This window comes from Pelodiscus sinensis, chromosome 6 (assembly GCF_049634645.1).
Source record: "Pelodiscus sinensis isolate JC-2024 chromosome 6, ASM4963464v1, whole genome shotgun sequence".
NCBI classification, from domain to species: Eukaryota; Metazoa; Chordata; order Testudines; family Trionychidae; genus Pelodiscus; species Pelodiscus sinensis.
The window spans coordinates 29,098,153-29,119,064 of record NC_134716.1 but is presented as its reverse complement, the minus strand read 5'-3'; the positions used below and the strand labels follow the sequence as shown (position 1 = coordinate 29,119,064).

Genomic DNA, 20,912 nt, shown 5'->3' with positions numbered 1-20,912 from the left:
TCCTACCCTTTATTTCCTATCTTTTAACCTGTTACCAGTTCATGAGAGGACCTTCCCTCTTATCCCATGATAACTTATTTTGCCTAACAGCCTTTGATGACCAACCTTGTCACAGGCTTTCTGGCAATCTAGGTACACTATATTCATTGGATTCCTCCTTGTCCACATGCTTGTTGATTCCTATTAAAGAATTCTAGGTAGATTTGTGTGGCCTGAGTTCTTTTCACAATAACCATGTTGATTCTTCCACAATAAATTATGTTCTGTATGAGCCTAATCCAAAGCCTCTGAAATCAAGGTAGCTTTCAATTTATTTCAGTAGGCTTTGGATCAGACCCTATGGTCAGATCTAGATTTCTAAAAGTCCACTTGGACACTTCCCATAATATTGAGTTATTAGAGTTTTCTTCTCAGATTCTAAATGAATTGTTATATCATCTCAGTTCTGACTAACTGTCTCAGACTGGTGGACCCAGTGGCATTTAAATTTATATTAAAGCAGGGTCAAAATAAAAGACATAACATCAAGTGAGAGTCAGACACACTAAAAATAGGAGAATAAAAATAAAAACCCCAGTCACAGCAGCCTTAAACTGAAAAAGCAGAATGCAGACAAATGCCTTAGACAACCACAGCAGCAACTATATTTAACTTTAATTTACCTAAGAGAGACTGCCCCACAAATGAATCAGCCACTTTTTAGTTGAAAAGACAGAGCTGAATTCTTATGTACCAGTGGACAAATGACTAACATTTTTGCCCAAGGGGAGGACACTGTAGATGTCATTAAGTTCAAGACAATAAAACTGGAATCCTACAAAACTGGTGTTTTACGGAGTCACATTCCAACAGCAGAACAGTATTTAAAGTTGAATGTTTGGACTTAACTTTTACACTTCCAAATTTGAGGGTTTAATTGTGCAACTATAAGGCTGTACTAACATAACTTTACTGCATTTAATCTCCAAATATTTCATGTTGACTGTAAAAGCATGGCACAACAAGTACTTTATTACACAGTCTGACAGTCTAGGAGTATCAAACTATAATGTAGTAGCAAGATCCTTTTGTTAATCTACCCTATTAGCAGATGGTAGACCCCCTCAGGGAGATGCTGCTGGATTCCTAAAAAGTCACTGTGGCAGATGTGGCTCTCCCCAGTATGTGAATTAGGTGACAGAGGCTTTGTGCACATGGAGCCTGAGTTTACGACAGAGAGATCTCTGCAGGGAAACCCTAGGAACAGCTACACATAGGAAAATGCTTGTTTACTTGTTGATATTTCTCTTGTCAGTCAAGCAAAATCTCACAAAGGGTGTGTCTAGACTACAGGGTTTTGTCGACAAAAGTGGACTTTGTCGACAAAACTATACCTGTGTCTACACTTCCGCCATGTTCTCTCGACATAACGTCGACAGAACTCGGCAGTTTTGTCGATGGCGGTAAACCTCATTCTACGAGGAACAACGCCTTTTGTCAACAGAGTTTTGTCAACAGAAGGCATTATTGCATCTACACTATCCTTTGCATCTACACTCTCATGTCGACAAAGCAGCTTGCTTTCTTGACAGAACTGGCTGTAGTTTAGACGGTCTTTGTTGACAGAAGCTTTGTTGACAGTATCTATCAACAAAGCCTCTGTCGACAAAAGCCTGTAGTCTAGACATACCTAAAGGGGGGTAGCAGTTGGATTAGATACAGAGTGGACATGATGCTGCTCTCATTTACAATGCTGTAAATCAGGACTACATTTGGTGTACTCATTGGCTATGTCTAGACTGGCATGATTTTGCGGAAATACTTTTAATGGAAAAGTTTTTCCGTTAAAAGTATTTCTGCAAAAGAGCATCTAGATTGGCAAGGATGCTTTTGCGCAAAAAGTGCTTTTGCGCAAAAGCATCCGTGCCAATCTAGACACACTTTTGTGCAAGAAAGCTCCAATGGCCATTTTAGCCATCGGGCTTTCTTGCACAAAAAATTAAGGTGCCTGTCTATACTGGCCCTCTTGCGCAAATATTCTTGCGCAAGAGGGCTTATCCCTGAGCGGGAGCGTGAAAGTATTTGCGCAAGAAGCACTGATTTTGTACATTACAAAGTCAGTGCTCTTGTGCAAATTCAAGCGGCCAGTGTAGACAGCTGGCAAGATTTTACGCAAAAGCAACTGCTTTTGCGCAAAATATTGCCAGTCTAGACACAGCCATTGGATTTACAGCAATCTAACAATAGCATGTAGGAAAATCTCAATATCCAAAGATTCTGTTCAGAGAAAGTCCACTTGGCTACAGAAATTCCTATGAAAAGGGCTCACATGAAATGCAGTAAAGATACGAAAGGACACATTCTGGGCCCAATTCTGCAAGCCTTAATCATATTAGCAGCTGCAATTATTTCACTGCTCAGATGAGTGAAATGTTCACATGACTCAGCCTGCAAGTTGAATCGCTACATAACAAATAGTATCAATATAAAATTCAAATGATGTATAAAAATACACTCAAATTATGAACTAAGACTTTCAGTGAGTCAGGATTATAACATGGAATTTGATAATGTGACTGAAAATTTGGAGGCCTCAGTGGAACACATTTGACTTTTGCTTTGCTAGGACACAAAAGGTTTACTCATCCATTTTTGTAAGTCACCAAATCATCCTGTCAAAAATATAAAGGGGAGTGAGAGAAGGCCACTGAAGCTGAGCACTGCTTGAGCAGTATGTATCATCAGTGTAACAGTGAATAATGTCACAATCATAGTATGAAATGTACTGTACTCTGCAGAGAATTATAAACAGCATATGTCTGAGCACAGAAAATCAAGCTAGCTAAAACTGAGAAATGAATATGTTGTTAGCAGAAACAATCAGACATAGCAGACACCAAATAGGAATAGTTTGATAAGCCTAAAATATCACATGGATTATAAACATGACAAAATTAAGGATGAAAACAAAAGAGATGAATATGGTATCAAGAATACAGTAATGTATTACAATAATTAACAGAATTACTCTTAATAAGACAACATTAACCAAAGCCTAGCTATTAGCTATAATCTTAGCTGGTATTATGGAATCCCAATTTAGATGATTAAATATAATGCTCCATTCTATTTTTTGCCCACACTGAAATCTTAGCACAAAGAAATGCAATGGGCTATTTTTACATAATCAATCCTTGCAATCCGTACACTTCTTATCAAGTTCCAGCACTAGCTCTACAAGGCAGATGGGAAGATGTGAAGAGGAGCCATAGAATATCAGTAGCAGTAGACTTACAAATGGAGACAGTGATGATGTCTGGAAAAGAATCTGTTGCAACTGTGAATAATGTTAATATTCTAAGTGATGAGTTAGCTACATTACCAGGATTTTAGAGTGGATTATAGTTTTGACTCTTTGTCCCCTATAAAAAATATTGCATGAGCAAGTTGGTTAGTAGAAAATAAGTGAGCAGAATTATCCTTGTTTTGCTGAATTGCAGAATTAAAGTAGATGTCACTCAAACCGGGACTATGGAAGAATAAAAAACAGAATATCATGAAGTAAGTGTATATAGGAATTTAACTCTCAATCAAGGCAACGGTAGTTTACTTTATTTAATCTCAATAAGAGGGGATATCAGGAAGCTGAGATTAATAAAATGCTATTTAATCTAAACCCATTTCAAAGGTTTGTTACATGAAACATTGATTACCTTAACAGAGAAAAATTATTCTTCTCTCATTACTGTGGCAACCTAATAAAATATTCCAATTTCTAACACAACATGAAAAATACTTAACATGATCATCTCTAGACAATCTGTCCTTGACCTACCCAACACACTAGATAAAATGCTACACATGTAGCTGATGTTAATTATATTGTTTTATAATATTCCATTCTCATAAAAGAAAACTGGATTAAATGTTCATCAGTAACTCAGGTGTTATAAGTATAAATGGTGCCATTAAAGTTTCTCCGTATTAGGCAGAACTTGCCCATGGCAAGTAGAAAAATGTCCCTGGTATGTGCAAACCTAAACCACCTATTTATTCAGAATTTAATTTAAAAACAATTACATTCCTATGGTAATGAAAATATTTTTCTAAATGTGAACCAGTGCAATCTTGAGCCTGTAGGAATACTCCCAAGCAGTAACTGAATGAAATTAACAAAACATGGTCAAATGTATTGCTTCTCCTGAAAAATACAATCATTCTCAATGAAACTGATGAGAATTTTGTTAATGTTTTCCTTTTTTGTTTCTGCTTCAGAAAGCTAGGAGAAGCAAGAAAGACAGGCAATGGACTTATTTACAAGGGCATACTCCACTCTTGAAAAGATAATTGGAGATGCGTGTATGTGCACATATATATATACATGTGTGAATGATTGTGCATGCATGTTTGTAAACAGCTCTGAAAGATTGTGCCCTCAAGCACAGCAATGATGAGCACCTTGGAAATTTACCCAATGCCCCTACCCTTTCAGAGCAGCTGAGGATGGGCTCCTGGGTTCCTTTCCCCAATTTTTACACTGACCTCTGACTAGTAGGTTTAATCTTCAGTTAGTAGATTCCTGGTACATTTTTCAAGAGGCTATAGAGCCATACACAATACTTGAGCAGGTCTTTGTTCAAGGGTAGTCCAATTTCATGTCTCCAACTGAGATCCTCACAAAATAGCACACCTTGTTACACTAGCCTATAAGCCAGGGTCCCCCATCCTTCCCCCCCACCACCACTTTCTTCTTTTCACCAAACACCCACTTGGAGATAACTTACTGGGAAACGAGGAGACGTTTTCATTAATAACTCTCTCACCCCACCAGGATACACAGGAGTCAGCTTGGGCTCTGGGAAGAGAAAATCTCGAGTATTCTCTTCATAAAAAGCGAGACTGTTCCCCACTGAAAGAGTGAAAAAAGGAAAATATATTTCCAAGGTTGTTAATAATTTTTTTGTAAATCACATATTCTGCCTCAAGGCCTTTGCAGAGTGTGCAAGACTTACCTGGCTCACTAGAGGTACGTCTACACAGCAACATTATTTCAAAATAACTAGCGTTATGTCAAAATAACTTAGTCCATGTCTACACAGCAGGCAGTTATTTCAAAATAATGTCAAAATACTGTCAAGCAGGAGGACTTCTTACTCCAACTCCTGTAACACTCAGGCTGTGTCTACACTGGCATGAATTTCCGGAAATGCTTAAAACGGAATACTATTCCGTTTTCAGTTTTTCCGGAAAAGCGTCTGTTGCCAATGTAGATGCGCTTTTCCGGAAAAGAGCCCCGATCACCATTTTCGTGATCGGGGCTTTTTTCCGGAAAAGACTACTGGGCTGTCTACACTGGCCCTTTTCCGGAACAGTGTTCCGGAATAAGGACTTATGCCCGAGCAGGAGCAGAATAGTTTTTCCGGAATAGCGGCTGATTTTGTACAGTAGAGCATCGTTGCTTTTCCGGAAATTCAAGGGCCTGTGTAGACAGCTCGCAGCTTATTCCGGAAAAGCGGCTGATTTTCCGGAATAAGTGGCCCAGTGTAGACACAGCCTCATTGTATGAGGAGGAAGGGAAGTCAGAGGAAGAGTGCTCTATTTCAAAATAAGTCATTTCAAAATGAGCTAAGTAGCTAAATTTGCATAACTTATTTCAAGTTAAGCCCTGCTGTGTAGATGCACCCCAGGAGACCCTCTCAGAACTGAGAACTGACGCAGTCAGAGCTACATGAGGGTTTTGGGTTAGGCATGCTGCAGGAATGTCACTGAGAATCAGAAAGGGTGGTATCTTCTGTGGATCTGAATTGAGATTGTATGAGGAGGCGCACAAGCCCTTTGGGAATCCATTTAGGTAGCTTTAGGACAGCAGCAGCTTACTCCTCTTTAGCATACTGCCCCGCCCAAACCCTCAGTTTCGCCCTTAGCAGCCAGAGTCATGAAAACAACAGAAACACTGATAGTCAGTGAACGCTCTTCTCCTATGTGCTTATTTTTTTTAATTTGTGAAAAAGGCTCCAGGAAGGTCATACTTCTAATGTCAGGGAGTGAGAAAATAACTGCTTTGAAATCAAATGACTTGTTAGTCTCATTTCCATTGCTCTGACTACTCTGCTTTTGATTAATGTCTCTATCTTGAAAGTGAAATGAAGGAGGCAGAGGGGAGAGAGTCCATTTACTCCTCCATCTGTAATGAAGGACTAGGCTTAGCACAGCAACATCGGAGCTTGATGCCATCTTTAAGACTCAGTTTGTCACCTGTGCCCCAAACTATTTTGGGATCGGAAAGAGTGAATGACCTCAAAGACAAACATTCCATATGTATTGTGGGGAAGTTCCAAAGCAGCGCAACTTTGCAGAGCACATCAAATTCAGACCTGCCTTTGATTTTCCTTTATTAGGGCCCTAGCTTAGCAGATCTGAGCACCATCAATCTCACTGATGTGATTTGGAGAAAAAAGCATCCAAAGTTTTGCCTTTACATAGGATAACCCTTCCAGAATATACTCAGTGTCAATGTCTATCTATACAGTAGCAAAACCTGATCCCACTGACATACACTGGGAGTTTTCTCAATATCCTCATGGCACTATGATTTATCTCATAATCCATTAGTATTTAGAGAAAGCTTTACTTTTTTTGAAACTCGGTGCCTGCTACTAATTAACCTAATTAATTAATTGTCTATTCAAATGAAATAAATCAAAAATGTGCGTAGAAGGCTTATAAAAATCATATGTCCATTGTTCAAATATCAGAAGGGTAGCCGTGGTAGTCTGGATCTGCAAAAACAACAAGGATTCCTGTGACAGCTTAAAGGCTAACGAATTTATTTGGGCATAAGCTTTCATGGGCAAAGACCCACTTCATCAGATGCGTATTTACATTTTTATATTTGTTCAGCATAGGTGCCATCATGAAGTGATTTGCATTGTTATAGGTGTGTTGGTGTCAGCATTTGAGAAAGACAAGGTGGGTGAGGCGATATTTTTTACTGAACCAACTTCTGTTGGTGGAAAAGACAAGCTTTCAAGTTATACCGAACTCTTGTAGCCTGGAGCAGGTAACCAGAACGCCTAAGCTAAATACAAGGTGGGACAGAATGTTAAGCATAAATGGGCAATAAAAGGTTAGATTGTTAAGCATAAGAGGTACACACATGCCATGGTTTCTTTATACTTAATCCTTTATTGCCCACTTCATTTTAAAGGGTCTCCTATGCTTAACAACCTGGCACACTTTGTATTTATCTCAAAACACTTGGTTACCTGCTCCAGGCCTAAAGAAGAGAGTTCGAAAGCTTGACCCTTTCACCAGCAGAAGTTGGTCCACTATAAGGTACGTCTAGACTACAGACAGATCCAGTTCTGTCGACAAAGCAAGCCGCTTTGTCGACATGACAGTGTAGTCGCAAAGGACAGTGTAGATGCAATAGCGCCTTCTGTCGACAGAACTCTGTCGACAAAAGGCGTTATTCCTCCTAGAATGAGGTTTATCGCCATCAACAAAACTGCCGAGTTCTGTCGACAAACTCAGTGGTAGTGTAGACGCAGGTATAGTTTTGTCGACAAAAGTCCACTTTTGTCAACAAAACCCTATACGTCTAGACACACCCTAAGATATTACTTGATCGCGAAGTGAAGACAGGAAAAACAATAGAGGATACTTAAAGTAACTTTTTGTTCTTTGAATGTACTCCTCCTTCTCCTCTCCCCCCCCCCCCCCCCGTTACCGCCACATCACCTAGTCACACACCTAGCCATCCAACCATGGAATCCTTTTGAGTCCTGCTGAGTCCTGAATTCTACTGACTTAAGAGTATAAATATCCCCACCTTTCTAACCATCCTGTTTTTCTCTATTTGTAGAAGTCAGTGACATTGAGCTCTGAAGCAGAGCAGAGGAGAAAGGGTCAGTGTGGCATTATATAAGCTATATATTCAGAGACGAGGGTCACTTTGGTAAGCAACTCGTTTTTCACCTTCATTACATTGCTTCCACAGCATAGGAGACTAATGAGGAGATGGACTGTAACGCACCATTTGCTATACTGTAACTGAAGCATAGCTTTCCTGTAACCAGCAACTAAACTTGCTGCAGTGTTAAGCACATTTCAGTCCATGAAGTTATGGGCTTCAAGTAGCAACCCTGCAAATTTATCTTAAAGACGGGTTCTGAATACCTGCCACAAAAGTTGCTAGCCCCTGCTTGAATGGGTTCTGTGACATTCAGAGGCAAGCATCCTGGCCCACTTATAATAAGACTTAAGGACAAAGCCTTATTCAATTAGGGTACGTCTGTACTGCAATTAGAAACCTGTGACTAGCTTGTGCCAGCTGACTTGGGCTCACAAGATTCAGACTAAGGGGCTATTTAATTGTGATGTGGACACTCAGAACAGGGGTGGCCGACAGACTTGCCAGGGCCCAGGGCACAGTACAGGGCAGGGGGACCAGCTCTGCACTCCAGGAAGGGGCAGGTCTTTGGGCAGAAGGGGCGGGACTGGAGACAGACAGCCCTCAGCATGACACACTAGCCTCTAGCCCCCATCACAAAACCAGCCCTGAGAGACACTGGGAACACACCGCGGTGCTCCGGTGGTGATTTAAAGGCCGTGGGGTGCCAGCCAATCCCTGTGGTAGTGGCAACCAGGAGCCCCTGGCTCTTTTGAATTGCTGGGCCCTGGGGCAACTGCCCCCTTCACCAGCTCCCATCGATGGACCTGACTCAGACTCAGTCCAATCTTATAATGGTCCTAGAGTCTGAGTTCCAGCCCAATCCCAAACATCTTTACTGTAATTAAGCAGCCTCTTACCCCAGGCCCTATGAGCCCAAATCAACTGGCATGGGCCAACCTCAGGATTTGAACTTCTGTGGAGATATACCCTTAGACAATCTTTAAACATCAGACTTTTCTCCAAAGGCAGCGTATCACCAATCGGTTTTCATGAAAGGCCGTAGGCCAGATTTTCAAAGACCTTTGCTCCTAAACAGACACATCAATGAAACAGTCAGATTTTTAAAGTGTTCAACGTTTTGAATGACCACACTGGGATCTACTAGGTGCAGGGGTGGCCCGTGAACCTGGACAAACTAGGCAGTTGCCTAGGGTGCCGCCAGCCCGGGCGCCAGATGATGACGTCATGGCCATTGACAGCCGTGCAGGCGGGAGCGCCGATCGCGCCTTCCGCCTAGGGCACCAGCCTCCGCAGCCAGCCTCGGGCCGCTCCTGACTAGGTGCTAAGCGGGTTTTGAAAGTCTGGCCTTTACTTCTGTCTAATGAGCAGCTGCTCCTTCTCATTTGCTCAAGTGTGCCATCAGGCTTCTCATGGAAAGTGCCAAGGCTTTGAGAAACCACAGAAAGATGTATCATGTCAAATTAAAATTATAAACAATTTTTGTTCAAAATTTAGTATGAGGGCTACCCCTGCAGTTTGTCCTTATGAAAGTGATACGGACCTCCAGCTCTGATGTTAGCACAACTATGTGTCAAAAAGAAAGACAACTTCAGAAAAGGTAATAAAGAATAAGATCCTTAAAGAACTCTTTAAAACTCCCTTTGGGGCCTTGTTTACACTAGAAAATATAAAACATGTCAGTTGTCAGTATTACTACACTGATGCTGACCCTGGTACAAGACAAACTGGAGTCAGTGCTAGTCTCACTAACAAGTATTACATTTGGATTTTTTAAAAGTTGAGCAAAATCCCTTTGATCATATTTTAATTGGTGGAAAAGATACAAATTTCCCATTGTAAAAAAAGTCTAACTACATATTTTTGCAGGGGTACAACAAAAAACAGCTCAGCTCTGAAACGTGAAATCATGTAAACAGAGCTCTACATTATTATTTGTGATATATTTCCATATTATTGATGAACAATAATAGTGACAGAGATGAGAAAATCTGGAGAAAGAAATTAATTTGAATATTCCTAACAAATCCACCAGTAAAATATATAGATATATACATATACACATACAGATTAATATAAAAATTATATATATAAATTAATATAAACATTTTATAGTGACAGAGCAGTATTTTTTAGCACTGAAAACTGCCAGTGATTTTTACCATATATACAAATGTTCCATATTAGATCACTTCTGCTCAGGGTTCGGGTTTTGCCCACGAAAGCTCATGATAATATATATAATTATGTAAGTCTCTAATGCAGGGCTGGGTAAGAGCCTGTCAGCAGACTGGATCTGGCCTGCCTAGCTCTTCAATCCGACCCGCACAACAGTTCCTGGCCCCACCCTCTAACGAATTGCCTGGGAGCCTGAGATGCACATGCCCTTTCAATTGCTTCTATTCCCCAAAGATGCCAGGTAACCCATTACCATTAGCCCTTTAAATAGAACAGCTCCCAGCTCCTGGCCATGCCTCTAGCCCATAGCCTGGGAGCTGCTAGGGAGGCATGAATACTTTAAAGGACTTGCGCCTGCTGGTAGGCTCTTAAATAGAAGCATTTGAAAGAACTCGCGCCTCCCAGGCAATGTGTTAGGCGGGCTGAGAGCTGCGAGCTCTTTCAGCTACTTCTATTTAAAGGTCTCATGCCTTCCCAGCAGCTGCTAAGGCACGAGCCCTTTAAATAGAAGCAACTGAAAGAGTTTTCAGCTCCCGGCCCCGCTGTGTTGCCCGGAAGTCGCAGGGGAGGCTCAAGCCCTTTCACTTGCTTTTATTTAAAGGTCCAGCCCCTTCCACCCGAGGCACCGCCCTTCCAAGGTGGGGTGTGACCACTTTGAAAATTACTGCCCACTCCTTCTCTAAAGTGCCACAGGACTACTCATTGTTTTTAAAGAAAAAAACAACAAATGGTCTGGTAGCACTTTATAGACTAACAAAACATGCAGATGGTATCACGAGCTTTCGTGGGCACAACCCACTTCTTCAGATAACCGGAGTTATGAGTAGGGGATATGAAAACTCAAAATAAATAGGAGAAGGGAAAGGGGGGAGGAGGGGAGAGAATGATGCTCTGTCTCCCACCCCCCTTCCTGTTTTTTCTTTAAGTATCTGGATAATGGGTGCTAAACCTAAGCAGATAAAGATCAAAGTCAACAGATAGATTGCTAAGACAGGAAGGATACCACTCAGAAAGCTGTTAGCACATTCAATGGTAGAGTCCCCACCAGTTTAAATCACGATTGAGTCCATTCGCATGTGAATTGAATTTGTGTATGTAATGTAATTTCAAGCTTTCTCTGTGTATTTGGCTTGAGGAGCTGGCCTGTGACAAGACCGCCACCTGCAGATTTGTGTCCATTGATTCTTTCCCACAGAGAATGTACAGTTTGACCAATATAGATAGCAGAGGGGCACTGTTGGCATTTGATGACGTAGATCAAATTACTAGATGTTCAGTCAAATGACCCTTTGATTTTGTGGCTTATGTTGTTTGCTCCAGTGATGAATTCGTCAGTGTAGATATGGGGGCAGAGTTGGCATCTTTTTTGGTTGCAGGGCTGGGTTCCTGGAGGCTTATGATGTGGTTGTATGGCATGGTTATCAGAAAGAGTATGTTTCAGGTTAGGGGGTTATCTGAAAGCAAAAATAGGTTTTTCTTCTAAGGCATCTGAGAGTGAGGGATCATTTTCCAAAATGCGTTGTAGATTGTGTATAATACTTCGGAGGGGTCTGAGTTGTGGACTGTAGGTTACAACAAGAGGAGTTCTGTTATTTTCTCTTTTGGTCTGTCTTGAAGTTACAGACTAACACGGCTTCCCCTTTGAGACTTAAAAAGTAGGATTATTCTGCCACCTTGTGTCCACTTATAAAAACCATTAAAAATGTTATAGAACCAATGCTCTTTATCTATTAAATGGAACTCTAAATTATTATTATTCATGTTATATTTAAATATCAGTGATGAACAATAATGGCAACAGAGATGAAAAAAATCGAGAATGGAGGGAAAGTAAAGCAATCTGAATATTTCTAACAATCAAGCAGTTCATGCAGAGTTGAGGTTGGGACAGCTGTTAGTTGAAGCCCCCTGGAAGATGAGATGGGAGATAGGAAGAAAGGCAAAGCAAAGCTCAAAATTAATACCCACTGGGATGCTCCTTTCAATGTCTAATTGGACACAATTTTGTAAAATATTTACCAGCCCATTACCTGAAGATACTAGTTGAATTAATCCAAATGTTGTTAGATTGCCTAAAAGAAGACAAATAAATAATGTCAAGGTAGCTGAAAAATTATAATGTATTTAAAATACTCCTGTAGCACAACAATAAAAAATAAAGATGGATGGATGAATGGATCTGGAGCAACTACACTGTCTAGAGTTATTCATGCATTCTGAATATTCTCTCAATTATACTTACTTTCAAGCATCTCTGTTACAGCAGCAGGGTCAACAGCACTATCAAATACCTACAGGAAAGTAATGCGGAGAATATTAATTCTTTATAATACAAAGGGCATTTTTATAATCTGGCATTCTTATGAACATGCTTATATAGTCAACAAGTATTTCCCTATTTCAGACTATGTTGTCATTAACCAAGCAAACAAATTAACCAATCTGGGGAAATACTATATATTTTACTGGCTGCTACAGTTTACTAATGTCAACTGTAAAATATTGTAACAATTTGTTTAAAAAGTCTTGAAAATATTAGTTATGTAAACCTAAAAATTTCATGCGCTGCAGCCTCTGAGTCAGATTCAGAAGTGAGTCTAAAGGGTACGCTGACATTAGTATAGTACTACTAGTAGAAGAAACAGTGGATGTGGCACAGTTGTTTTGAAAATACAGGATTCTTGATTAAACCCAGGGCCTCGACCCACAAAGAATAATCAATGCCCTGGCTGTCATCATCCTGAAGCATAGGACAAACCCTATATAGACAAGCGAGGAGTTCAGAGGGTTGAGATGACAATCCTATTTGTTATTATGTAATTTCCATTTTTTATATACAGACTGTACATAAAATCAAAATATAATTATGAACGTTAAACAAATATAAATACATTTTACTTTGCTTAATTTCACCCCATTGCTCCTAGACACAATTTCCTGGTCCACCCTAAAAGAGATTCCTTTGCCTCCCGGGGTGAAATTTGACCCCTTTGAAGTCAATGTGAGTTTTGCCATTGACTTTAATAGGGCTAGGATTTAACTCTTAGGCTGTGTCTGCTTTTGTGGAAAAACTTGCCAGCTGTCTACACTGGCCGCTTGAATTTCCGCAAGAACACAGACGATCTCATGTAAGATCGTCAGTGTTCTTGCGGAAATACTGTGCTGCTCCCGTTCGGGCAAAAGCCCTCTTGCACAAATCATTTGCTAAATGGCTAAAATGGCCATCGGGGCTTTTTTGCGCAAAACCGCATCTAGATTAGCACGGACGCTTTTCTGCAAAAAGTGCTTTTGCGGAAAAGCGTCCGTGCCAATCTAGACGCGCTTTTCCGAAAATGCTTTTAATGGAAAATTTTTCCGTTAGAAGCATTTCCGGAAAATCATGCCAGTGTAGACGTAGCCTTAGTATTTTAACGCTTTCAAGTAGCTGTGATCAGCAATGGGTATGTCTACACTACAGAGTTTTGTTGGAAAAACGGCCATTTTTCCGACAAAACTTGAGAAACATCCACACTGCAATTGCATTCTTCTGCAAGAAAATCGAAAGAACAAAGGGGGTTTTCGGCATTGGTAATCCTCATTCTATGAGGAAGAAGCCTTTTTGCAAAAGAGCTCTTTCGCAAAAAGGCGTGTGTGGACGGGGAAGAGGGAGTTCTTTCAGAAGAAGAAGAAAGAGGAAAAGCACAGGTGCCTTGGTGGCCATTCTGTCCATAGCAATCACAGCTTACGTTTGAGAAAGTATCAATTCAGTCCGGATGCTCTCTTTCGAAAAAGCAGATTGCTTTTTCGATGCACTTTGCAAATGGGGATGCTCTCTTTCGGAAGAAGATTTTTCGGGAGATCTCTTCCAAAAAAAGCTTCTTCCGAAAGAAGCCTGTCATCTAGACGTAGCCCATATCTCCACTAAGTCATCTTTTAACCAAGCCTTAAATAATTTTTTGCTGATTTTCACAAAACCACAGAAATGTAGGACTGGGTGGGAACTCAAGAGATCATCTAGCCCAATGAATTTCAAACTTTTTTTCACATGACCCAGTAGTAGAAGAAAATTGTTGATGCCCTCAACCCAACATAATTTGCCGAGAGTGTGGGCTCCAGGGTGGGGCTGAGGATCAGAGATTTGGGGCATAGCCGGGAGTTCTGGCTTTGGGGGTGGCAAGACTGTGGCAGGAGGGGCTTTCCCTTGAGCAGTTCCCAGTCAGCGGTGCAGCAAGGGCACTAAGGGAAGCTTCCTGCCTCTCCTGGCACCACAGAGCATGCTGCACCCCAGAAGCAGGTTCCTAGCCAAAGGGAGTGCGGAGTTAGTGCTCGGGCAGGGGCAGTGCATGGAGCCCTGTGTGCTCCCCTCAACTCCCACACCTCGCCTAGACGCCGGGCCTGTTGCCAGCTGTTTCTGGGGCTCAGTGCAGTCTGCAGTGACAAGACAGACAAGTAGTCTGCCTTAGCACTCCCACTGGTCACCTGATCATCCTGCAGCAAGGAGACCCAGTGTCTGACATTCTACAACCCAGTACTGGGTCACGACCCGTAGTTTGAAAACCCCTGCATTACAAAGTGGAATCTTATGAGACACGTGAAAAGAGTTATTTATGAAAACAGAGACATAGAAAGCTGTTTGCAAAAAGCAAGGATTCTCCTGACAGAGCACAGTTAGAGACATTAGGGAAAGAATAAGGGCAACAGATGTGCTCTGTACTCTTAAAAACTGTCTACTTATATATTAAAATAATGATACCCATAGCAGTTTCAACATAACTTTTTTGTCACTATGGACAACACCAAAATGTGCTAAACCCATTTTTAAAAACCATGACAAAGTATAAATTACCATTCATCAATATCATAGCCAATGAGCAGAGAGAGTATTTATTTTATAAACATTTTAGGTTAGCCAAACCAAATACTCCCAAAGAAATTCAGGCTGAAGGCATGTGTTCTTGGTTAGTTTAAATTTTAAAATGGTATGTAAAATGCTGGTTAAAGCATTTTATCTGAGTCATTATCTTAATTCTGTGCCTGCCAGTATCATGAAAATCAGATGATAGTCATCCCCTCATGGAGGTGTTATTTTGTTTCCACAGAAATGGGATCACAACCAAACAAATCCCAAGCAGGAGAGCTAACACAACTAATGTCGTTTCTGGGATTATACAGAATTGTTTGTCAAAGCACATAAAAAGTAAGAATCACCTTTTCAAACCACATCTTTTCATGAAATAAGAGCGGGAAAATTGGAGGAAGGCATTCTGTCTCCTTGTATTGGCCCAGGATGCAGACACTGAGGTAAATGTCATGTTTCTCTGGCAGGAACACACCAGGGCAAGTGACCTTATGAAAGAAAGAAAGAAAACAATTGTGGTGATCAGAATTCTTTTAAGGCAGCCTTCCCATTTTGTTGCACCAATTATGCCTCAAGCACAATCTGCAGGGAGCACCACTGTGGTAAACAGGGGTGCGTCTACACTGCACTCGGACCTTGAAACAAGCTACACAATTTGAGCGATGCAAATTGCATAGCTTATTTCAAGTCAATTTCAAAATAACTTATTTCAAAATTTGGCGCTGTCTACATAGCACTTATTTCAAATTAAATCACTATTCCAAAATGTCCCTTACTCCCTATAAAAACCTCATTCCACAAGGACGTCAGAATAGCAAGTCTGTTATACTGTATTTCGAAATAGCGGGCACACTCAAAAGACGCAGAGTAGCTGCAGTGTAAACATAGCTTAGGTGATACAACACCTATGCCCTGGGCTTCTCTGTTGACACTGTTTTCAAGGGTGCCAGATAGGGTCCAGTTCCATCTTCTGTTACACCCATAGAAGTTATAACCATATAACCGTATCAACAGGTGTGTTGTAAGCAAAACTCGTGAAGTCATTCTGCCGCTCTACTCTGCACTAGTTAGGCCTCAGCTGGAGTACTGTGTCCAGTTCTGGGCGCCACATTTCAAGAAAGATGTGGAGAAATTGGAAAGGGTACAGAGAAGAGCGACAAGAATGATTAAAGGTTTAGAGAACATGACCTATGAAGCCAGGCTTCATGAACTGGGCTTGTTTAGTTTGGAAAAAAGAAGATTAAGGGGGGACATGATAGCGGTTTTCAAATATCTAAAAGGGTGTCACAAGGAGGAAGGCGAAAATTTGTTCCTCTTGGTTTCTGAGGACAGGACAAGGAGTAATGGGCTTAAAGTGCAGCAGGGGAGGTTTAGATTGGACATTAGGAAAAAATTCCTAACTGTCAGGGTGGTCAAATATTGGAATAAATTGCCAAGGGAGGTGGTGGAATCTCCCTCTCTGGAGATATTTAAGAACAGGTTAGATAGACATCTGTCAGGGATGGTGTAGACAGAGCTTGATCCTGCCTTGAGGGCGGGGGGCTGGACTCGATGACCTCTTGAGGTCCCTTCCAGTCCTATGATTCTATAATTCTATGAACTAAGGACAGAACTAAGCTTCTGGAATGGGATTTTCAAAAATGGCTAAGAATACATCCACACTGCAGTACAACACCCATGAGTGGCCTGTGTGAGCAGGCCCAAAATGTTTTCTTGAGTTTTGTTCCTTTTATTTAAAAAAAGGTTTAATGGGGTGTGTATTTTCTCATTTTATGTGTCATATATATGGAGTTCTCTTTTTCAGTAACTGTATTCATGCTAATCAAATGTAATTGATTTTAACATTTTACTGAACAGAAACTAAAGTATTTTAATCTGAGACCAGAAGAGGGAATTCAAAGGCTGAGAGATAAGCGCAACTTTAAAAATAACTATTTGCACATCCAACAAAAACCACTATACAAAAGATAATTATCTGCTCTTGCCGGACCATTAACTGACTCAATAATCCCTAAAAAGGTTGTCGCATAATTAATATTACACACTGAATCCAGACCTTTACGTAACCACTCCCATTCCATTCAACCCTTTTTCCCCTGATGTAGAATGCACCTTTTTATGCAATTCCCTTCCGACAGGACAGCCAGTGTACACCACAGAGCCATCCTTTATATATCTCAGGGCTGAAGAGTGAATGCATGTAACAGCCATTAGAATGCTACTTGGCTGCGCTCTGCAGAGTCTGTATTATTTATTTCGAAATCACCCCATAGAATCCTTTAAACAGGCAGGTTCCTTTTAAGTGCCACCGAGAAAAGCGGAGCCAGAGCTAACACGGAGCGCGCCAGCAGAGCCCCTGGGGACAGGAGCAGCGAAATGGGGTGTGATTTTTTTTTTTCTCCAGGGCAGCCGCAGCATGGTGCTGCAGGTCGGGGCTCTGTGCTGTCGCCTCCACGCGGGAAGCTTTGTAAGTGCCGCTCCCGCCCCATCGCTGCCCTTGCTCCCCGCACCCGCCTCACCGCGTGGATCTGCAGCTCCACCACCACCTTCAGCGGCATCCCGGGGCGCCCAGCGGGGGAGGGGGGGGGCTCGCTCCGCTCGGGGCCCGGCCGCACCCCCAGCCCCTCTGCCTAGACCACCCGCGGACAGCGCGGCGGCAGCAGCAGCAGCAGCTCTCCAGAGTGGGTGGGGGGGGGGGGGGGGAAGCGTCGCGTTGCTGTGGCGACTCAAACGTTCCAACATTCCTCTTCGGAACGCGGAGGCGGCCAGCGCGCGCCCCCTGGGAGCGAGGCGCGCGCAAGGCTATAGGGCTGCCTGCGCGCGGGGCTAAGGGGAATGCTTCCCCGGGCGATGCTTGGGGGCGGAATGCAGGCGTGCCCTGGGGACCTGCCCAGAGCCGGCTGCATGCAACCCGCGTGCGTGCTGGGGCCGGACTGTAGAGCTGGTGGGAGTAACATGCCTATCTTGTGTGGGTACCAGATGTGGCACCTGCAGCGTATGGAACGCCCATGCAGGGATGCAGACATCCACAGAAGGGTGTGAATATAATCATAGAAATGTAGGGCTGGGAAGGTCCTCAAAAAACCCAAAGATTACTCCCCAAATATGCATCCTTCCACTTGCCTTTTTTTTTTTTTTTTTTTTTTTTTTTGAAGGGGGGAAGAAGGGAGTTGAAGCTTCCAGCCCAGAGAGATTATTTGCTGATTAGGCAATTTCTAACATGTTTAGACTTTGGAAAAACACCGATTTTTTAAAATCTTTTGATACGTCTAAACTTTTGTCCACATATATTACACAAGGGCTATGTCTAGATTGGCATGATTTTCCGTAAATGCTTTTAACGGAAACGTTTTTCCGTTAAAACTATTTGCAGAAAAGAGCGTCTAGATGGGCATGGATGCTTTTCCGCAAAAGCACTTTTTGCGGAAAAGCGTCTGTGCCAATCTAGGCGCGTTTTTGCGCAAGAAAGCCCCGATCGCCATTTTTTGCACAAAACAGTTTTTAGCTGTCTACACTAGCCCTCTTGCGCAAAAACATTTCCGGAAAAGGGCTTTTGCCCAAACAGGAACGTCAAAGAATTTGCACAAGAAGCACTGATTTCGGACAGTAGAATGTCAGTGCTTTTGCGCAAAATCAAGCGGCCAGTGTAGACAGCTGGCAAGTTTTTGCGCAAAAGCAGGTGCTTTTGCGGAAAAACTTGCCAGTCTAGACGCAGCCAACTAGTTTGGTCTAGAAAGGGGTTACCAAACAAGTCAAGGCAGACCCATACCCAGGAATTTCCATGGGGAGGTGCTTTTTTTTGTAAATGTGGACAACAATTTTTTTTAACTATAAAGGAGTTCAAAACAGGGATGTAAGCGAGTAGTCAACTAGTCAAATAACCAATAAGCCTAGGCTTTTCAGTTAGTCAAGTGGACTATTCGCATTCCCCCCTTACTGCCTCTCTATCAGAGGCAGTTAAAAGCCAGTTCCCCCTAGCACCATCTCTGCAGTGCTATCCGCTTCACCCCCTGCACTGCTGCCTCTCTGAGAGGCAGCACCACGTGAGGGATTGAGGAGAGGCTGCCACAAAGCAGCCTCTGCCCGCAGAGGGCCCAGGCTCACCATGGGCAGAGGCTGCTCCAGAAGCAGCCCCAGTCCATGGGGGTTCCATCCTGGCTCATTCTGAATCCAGGATAAGGATGTTAAAATGAGCCCCAGTAGGGGCTCTTGCACATTCCAAAGGAGGAATGCAGAACTCCATGTACAGCCCAGGGCCAGCAGGAAGTCCCACTGACTCTGGGCTGCACATGGATGCCTGCTTTGAAATGCACAAGAGTCCCCAATGGGGGCTCTTGTGCATTTCAAAGCCATGGAGCCTGGGGTCAGTGGGGGACTCCCATTGACCCTGGGCTCCACGTGGCATTTTCCCAGAACCCAGACTCCCCAGCTGATCCAGGGTTCTGGGGAAATGCCACAGGGAGCCCAAGGTCAGATGGGAGTTCCCAGCTGACTTCAGGCACCACTGCCTCTTTCAAACATGCAGAGGCGGCGTTTCAAACAGGCAGTGAAGCCCAGGGTCAGCTGGGGACTCCCCAGCTGATCCCGGGCTTCCCGCTGCACTTCCCCAGAACCCAAAGACAAGTAAAGTTATACATGCACTTAAGTGTTTGCAGGATTAGGGACTTTGTTTCCAACTTCTAAATCTTATTAAAATACAATACTTGACTAGTATCATTTTCCAACTTATTAAGCAATTCCTGTGCTCATCACAAGGGAATTACATACTTGTAAAATGGGGGTTCGGTGGAATATGAGCCAAGAGACAACCATTCTATTAAGATGTGATCCACTTCATCAAGAATGTTGGAGAATCCCTGATCTAAAAACTTCTAATGTGTTGAATATATTAGTGAGAACTACTGCAAAGAACTATACTGAATGGGTAGGTGGAATATTTTTTATGATCTGATTGCCTCTCCACTAGCCTTAAGAGGACAAAGTCATAGGGAAATGAATGGTGTAGTTTTTTTCCAAGATTACCTGTGTCATGTATCAGGGTCCTACATTTTGTCCTCCTTTTGAATGAGCAGCAAGTACACACTCCACGGATCTCCAAGATTTACAGAAATCTCAAGAATCTAGCAGAAGCAAGAGACATCCATACAGAGATCTTCTGCCTCTTCACTGGTTCCACAGCTCCATCCTGTCTGGTTCTCTGGCAGCAAAGCTCTTTTTAAGCTGCACTGCCAAGACTCCTCCATCCTCATTTATCCTGGAGCCTACCCCACAATACCTCAGAGGGCTCTGCAGAAAAATTAACAGCTGCAGACGGTATTACATTTTGAGGATCTTTTCAAAATGATCTACATAAGATCTAAGCCGTCACTCTGCCACCCCCTACTCTCAGCATGTATTCCCAATCACATAGCCAGCCCTCTGCAGCATCTTAGGATAGGAGCAGGCAGTCATGAAGTAACTTAACATTTCTTATAGCTGCTGTCCTATTGCAACCTGGGTCCTTGCCAGCTCTTTCAATAGCTCCCTGCTGGCTTTTGCCACTGCTCAGCCAGGTCTTGCCAGAGCTGTGCACCAGGGCACACCCGCTCACTTTCACCTCTGGGAGCAAGGTTGAACATAGCTGACGGTAAAGATCCAAGTGCAGAAGACTACTATTGAAGAGTCTTGCCCTTAGTATGACAAGAACCATTATGAACCTCTGCAAGTTCCATGAAAGCATTGGCATAACTACAATGGTACATATGGTGCAATCTTACCAAGGCTCAAACAGCATTAAAAATGCTCGGATCTAGACACAATTCAGGCCCGTATGCAAGGGGGGTGCAAAAAGTGCAAACACCTCCCCGCCTGGTCCCCTAAATAAGCATGGTTGCACTAGCTGGATCTGATTTTCTCCTCCTCCCGCAGGAGCAAGGCTGGGGGTGGGGCTGGAACTGGGACTCGCTCCTGGGCTGGCTGGAGGGGCAATGGGAAATCAGCCCCAGTCTTCTCCCAGCCAGACAGAGC

The 20,912-nt window shown here is 42.7% G+C and overlaps 1 protein-coding gene across 6 annotated transcripts in view; it reads right to left on the bottom strand.

Annotated features, from left to right (window-relative positions):
* Positions 1 to 20,912, bottom strand: part of SPATA6L (spermatogenesis associated 6 like) — a 57,852-nt gene that overhangs the window by 35,246 nt on the left and 1,694 nt on the right. For 3 of the 6 annotated variants that reach the window (XM_075931630.1, XM_075931631.1, XM_075931635.1), the window contains exons 2-5: positions 15,257 to 15,394; positions 12,312 to 12,360; positions 12,100 to 12,141; positions 4,764 to 4,888 (exon numbers count right to left, since the gene is read on the bottom strand). In XM_075931630.1, the coding sequence (XP_075787745.1) occupies positions 4,764 to 4,888; positions 12,100 to 12,141; positions 12,312 to 12,360; positions 15,257 to 15,394 (354 nt within the window). Of the gene's footprint in view, positions 1 to 4,763; positions 4,889 to 12,099; positions 12,142 to 12,311; positions 12,361 to 15,256; positions 15,395 to 17,425; positions 18,031 to 19,928; positions 20,734 to 20,912 lie in introns of those variants that run through there. The other 3 variants (XM_075931634.1, XM_075931633.1, XM_075931632.1) reach the window with 3 other exon arrangements.